The sequence below is a fragment of the Dioscorea cayenensis genome, chromosome 12 (assembly GCF_009730915.1).
Source record: "Dioscorea cayenensis subsp. rotundata cultivar TDr96_F1 chromosome 12, TDr96_F1_v2_PseudoChromosome.rev07_lg8_w22 25.fasta, whole genome shotgun sequence".
Lineage (NCBI taxonomy): Eukaryota > Viridiplantae > Streptophyta > Magnoliopsida > Dioscoreales > Dioscoreaceae > Dioscorea > Dioscorea cayenensis.
In genome coordinates, this window is record NC_052482.1 from 18,827,610 (window position 1) to 18,833,816 (window position 6,207).

Sequence of the window (6,207 nt, forward strand, 5' to 3'; positions counted from 1 at the left end):
CAATTTGAAGTTTTGTCATTGCATGTCGGACAACGTTTTGTAGGCGCTAACCATTTAAAAAACTCACTTCACTACCACGAGTGCGGACACAATCGTAGATCTTGCAAAGAAACTGTCCCCAACTAATAAGCATAGAGGACAACTTATATTCGTTACATATCTTTGCCATAAACTATCTCATATTATTGTACATTTTACTCGCTATTTATGAAAATCGTTTTCATAAATAAACGCAAATTTAAAATGAAACAGTGATATTTAAACAGAAACATAGTTGTACAAGTTAATTATTGATTAATTATCTCAGTTTTCGCTTAAAACTTATGTTTTTTCTCAGCTATCCTTGTCATGTCCCTGGTTCCGTTTAAAATTATACAGTTTTTTGTTTAAACAGAAATGTTTCCGTTTAAATTTATCAAGTTTCTGTTTAAAATGTTATGTCTCTGTCTAAATTTATCCAGTTTCTGTTTAAACAGAAATGATTTTAGTAGGTATTCGGATTCTACGAGCGTATCCGTTCCACCTCAGGGCCATCATGACGGTTTAGTAGGCCTTCCTTACTCTTTAGATCAATTTGAAGTTTTGTCATTGCATGTCGGACAACGTTTTGTAGGCGCTAACCATTTAAAAAACTCACTTCACTACCGCGAGTGCGGACACAATCGTAGATCTTGCAAAGAATACTTTACAAATCAAACCAGAAAGAAACCCACAGATTATCAAAACAAAAGGAAACTGCACAACATCTTCAACGACGTCCACCTCGCCTCAATACCTTGGAGCGGAAAGTAATGAAATGCCGAAGAGTTGAGAGGGAGTTATCCTTCGAGGCAGTGGTCCAATCCTACAGAAGATGTCCAAGCAACGACAACTTCGAAAAAAGGGAAAAGCTGAAGAGATGAAGAGCGAAAAAGGAAACCAACGCCAATAATGGTGTTCTATGGGGATTAAATAAGAAAAAAACTGCTTCCTCTTGAAGAGAAAAAATTATTGCAGCAAAGGGCGTTATGGTCAAACCATGTCTCATTTGCCACAACTTCCCATGTTAGGGATAATTTTGTCCAAAAAATTCAAAACTAACTCCATTACATTCTTAGGGGGTTTCAAATTCATGGTATTCAAAAGGAGGGGTTTTTTATGGATAATCAAATTTAGAGGAACAATTTGTACATATTGCAAACTTAGAGGGTGTTTTTTGGCAATTTCCACTAATTTAAATTTAAAATTTATAATAATCAATATTTTTAAAAGATATAAATACATCAAAGTTCTAATGACTATCTCTACGAGGTGGGAGTTGAATCCTTCTACTTTGCATATTTTGAAATCTCAACAAAATAGCTTCATCATCGATTGTTTCGAACACATGTCGTTCAATGTAGCATATCATCATATCATTCAACCACTCATCTCCTATCTTATTGCACAACTCAGTTTTGATAATATTCATTGCTGAGAAAGCTCTTTCAACTGATGTTGTTGCCACGAGTAAGATTAAAGCCAATTCAATAAGGCGATAAACTAATGGAAAAACCAAATGCTTTCTAGTTTCAACTAGCTTCACAGCAAGACTTGCAAGATCATGACATTCAACAAAATTAGAACTTCTTCTAACATCTTGAATGTAGGTGTGAAGTTGCTCTTTCAAGACTTGAAGATCTTGTACAGAAAAATCATAAGAATAAATCTCAGCAAGGCGAAGTAGCTTACCATGATGGAATCTAGAAAATGAGTCTCTTGGATGAAGGCATGATATGCAAGTTAGAAACTCTATAGTGATCTCACTGAACCGACCGTTCATCTCTATAGCAATTAAATCAAGAACTGCAATAAAAACTTCAGTATGGTAATGATGGTAATAAGTAATCCATTGTTCTTCACGCCTAGAATGATCCCGAACTGGTATTTTATCCTTCATGTTGGATACTGGAATACACATTTTAGCACAAAAGCTGCCAACCTCTTCTAATAACTCATCCCATCTGTTATCTCTCAAATCTTGTATACGATCTTTCACAGTATCAATTAACGTCATGGCATTAACAATGTCTTAATCTTTTTGTTGTAAAGCATTTGATAATTTATTCGTGATCCCCAATACTTTCATCATCAAATGCAAAACAAATACAAATTCAAAACTCTCCATTTTGCCAATCAAACTCGATGCAATACCTTTTTGATATACAATAGTCCCATCCTGACACACATTTTGCAATACCTCTAAAACTGATTCCCACATAGTCAACAAACGGATTAAAGTTGTAAAATGTGATCCCCAACGAGTATCTCTTGGTTTTACAAGATTTGTCTCTTGATGCTTGCCTCGTCCTGCAAAAATCTCCCCAGTCTCCAATCTCTCTGCAACTTTTTGATGGTGTATTTGAAGTAATGTGTCTCTTCTTTTGCATGAAGCACCCATAATATTCACAATCATACTTGTATAATAAAAAAAATCGGAAACAACCAAAATACTCTTGGCAACTGAGATAACCACCAATTATAGTTGGTGAGCAAAACAATGGATGTAAAACGCAGAGGGATTTTCATTTAAAATCAATGTCTTCAAACCATTAAATTATCCTCTCATATTTTAGGCTCCATCATACCCTTGCCCTCTCAATTTTGAAATTGATAAATCTTGATGAGCAAATAATTTATCTAAAGTTACTTTTAGTGAACATACCGAAGTATCACTTACATGTTGAATAGCAAAAAATCTTTCAACAACTTGTCCCTACTTATTTACAAATCTTAGAATTACAGCCATTTGCTCTTTTATTGACTTATCTCGAGACTCATCAACAATTAGTGAGAAGTTCCTATCGCCAATTTCATTAATAATTGCTAATGTTGTTTCTGTTGCACATACATTCACTAACTGTTTTTCAATCAAAGAAGAAGTTAATTGATTATTCCCAGGAGCATGTTCATTAATAACACTTCTAATTTTCTCAACCTTTTTTGCATACCAATTGAATATCTCTAGAAAGTTTCTCCTATTTTTGGAACTAGAAGACTCGTCATGACCACGAAAAGCAAGACCTTGTACCAAAAGAATTCAAACAACATTCCAAGACAGCTGTCAGTCGAGAGCGATAATCAATCTCCATTTGACCCCCATGAGAAAATAACATATGTGACACACTTTGTCTTTGATTTTTGAAATCCTCATAATGTCGTCTAGCATCATTGTGTGCACTGTTCACTGGACCTACATGTTGATTAAAAGCTTCAACTGTTTTTCTCCAATTGTTATATCCTCTTTTTGTAAAAATATCACTTGCACCTTTTTCACTTCTATCTTGCCTGAAAAGATAACAATAAAAGCAATATGCTTCATCTTTTGCTACACTGTATTCCAACCAATCAAACTTCTGAAACCACACTTCTTGAAAGCGCCGCATTTCTTTGCCCTGCAGTTTTTTAGGGAAGTTATATCCAAATGGATGACATGGACCTTTCAATAGATATGCTCTTCGAACTTGATCTCTAATCCCCACATCATACTCTTCAATTAGTTGTCGAAGTCCAGGATCGGCAATGATATCATTTGGATTAAATTCAACACAAATTCTTTTTTGTGTTATAACCCTTGTTTCTAAAGAAACATGTGTTCTCAATTCATTACTTTTTGGTTTAGGTGTAAAATACCTCTCCATATCTACATAATTAACCATTGTCACAATTAATAATTAATAACAAAAATATCAAATAATGCAATTTAAAAACTTTTCACAATTCACAATTTAATTCAATTATTTGATACAATAATTATTTAAAAACAATTTAATAAATAATCTAAATTTTTGACATAATGTCATAATGAATTAAAAAAATATCTAACCAATTTTCTTATTTTTTTTTCATACCATATAATCAATATTGAACAATTATTTAACAAATATCCAACAATTATTCAACTATCAATTTTTTTAGAATAAATAATTAAACAAATAATTAAACAATTACATTAGATTAGGTATAAAACAAATAATGAACCATAAAACATAAACAATTTTAAAAATAATTTAATAAATAATCTAAATTTTCACAACAATCACTTAAACAAATATCTAACAATTTTTCTTAAACAAATTCACAATAAATTTTTATAATAAATAATCAATCAAACAAATATTCAACAAATACCCAACAATTATTTGGCAATAAATAATTAAACAATTAATTAAAAAATTAAATTAAATTAAGTATAAACAAATAAAAAAAAAAAAATCTCTAGAAAGATAAAATATAAACTTGAAAAAGATTGAGTAAATAAAAAAACTCAATGATTAGTGAAATTTACAAATAATCTAGAGTTGAATTTCACTACTTGATTTATAAAAATAGAGAAAAAAAAGGGAAATTGAGACTTTTTTTTAGAGAGATTATGAAAGAGAAATAGAGATTTTAAGAGAGGGGTTGTATGATTGTATCTATTTTAGAGTTATATTTATATTTATTATTACCATTATTATTGTTTTTTGGATATGCAAAAATTGATTTTTAGATATGCTAAATTTGATGGTTTTATATGATAAGTCTAATAAAAATATATATACATATATTATGTGTGTCATGCGTGCGTGTGTGTGTATTATATAATATCCCCCTCCCCCCTCCTCTCTTCCAACGATCATTCATCTCCACTGTAACTCGAAGCCCTCATCTAAACCGTAACCCTCATCTTGAAGTCCAAATCCGTGAATCCCCCACTTGTCATCCCACTCAAATGCAATAAATAAATAAATAAATAATATCATTATAAAATAACGAGTTAATAAGTGAAAGTTATGATTAAATATTTAAATCAAATATTTTTCAATTATTATAATTTAATATTTAAATTAAACACTTAATTGAAATTATTATATAATTAAACTATACCTATAACAATTACTTTAATCACATAATTTACTTTAAAAACTGTATAATTTAATTATTATAAATTAATTATTTAATAAATAAAAAGAAATTAATTTTAATGTATACCATATCTAAAATTAATTATATTTTATTTTAAAATTATATAAATTTATCATAAACCATATACATCAAGGACAAAAGACAAACCAGTCATTTAACATGCAAAAAATCAACAGTCCTTCTAACATGCAAGGAATCAACAGTCCTTCCAATTTTATAAGGATAGTAATTCATCCATCCGTATAAACTCAATAATGTCCCATGCCTTCTCCAATCCCATTGGTAGTACACACCCTAACAAATATATATATGCATGACTTCAACAATAAAACCATTACACTTCTTACAACCAAAACCCCCAAAGAACACGCCATCAAACCCTCAAAACTCTCTGGATCTTATAATGGCACGTGGATCTTTGAGTTTGGTCTTATATATGTTTTTTAAAAAAAATAATAAATTAAAATAATAATAATAATAATAATAATAAACTACGACCTCACCGATTTTTTTTTTTCGAATGACGAAGTAAGCCTCGGACAAAGGCCGTACTTTAATAATTGCAAACAGTTCAATAACATTGCACGGAATGCTTTCCTTCAATAATTTATATCAGGGCTCTTTTGCATATATATACTCCACAACTGCTGTATTTTCAATAGATAAAAGTAACAGTAACTCCTGTAGGAATTACTCTGCCACTTGACCGAATCCTTCTCCAATATCTTTTTTTTTTTTTAAATTTTCTTTTTACAAATGCGAGAAGTGCAACCGGTAGATGAGGGTGTACAGTAAAAAAATTCATTGTCTAACTATATACCCTTATATGAATACACAAAAATTAAACTGCAAACCTGCACTCACACCAGAGATCATTTATAACACTCTAAGCACAGAACCCCCCTGCACACTGAGTCTTTACCTCACCATCCGTTGGGTGAGATTTGAATACCCAACTAACTCCACACATACAAACAAATACCTTATCCATTAGACTAACTCAACGTTGGCTTTCGAAATCATAATATTTCAAAAGACCTTTTCTCAAATATATATATATATATACACACACAAATATTCTTTTTTGTCCAATTGACATTAATTTATTATTAAAAATACTATCTTTGCCCTGAGAAAACAGGGTTCATTCCCCTCATGGCCACAATTGTTTGCGTTTTAAAACGTTATGACCACAAAACTTTTTTTTGTAACACAAAAGTCATTTAACTTTTTTCTAGTTACACGTATGGCCATAATGCTCTATTTTAAGACGGCTTTCGG

General features: G+C 30.8%; 1 protein-coding gene across 1 annotated transcript; it reads right to left on the reverse strand.

Annotated features, from left to right (window-relative positions):
* Positions 1-1,270: 1,270 nt before the first annotated feature.
* On the reverse strand, positions 1,271-2,035 carry LOC120273258. The gene has a single exon (XM_039279887.1). It carries the CDS (start codon positions 2,033-2,035, stop codon positions 1,271-1,273), a length of 765 nt encoding a protein of 254 aa, XP_039135821.1.
* Positions 2,036-6,207: the final 4,172 nt, after the last annotated feature.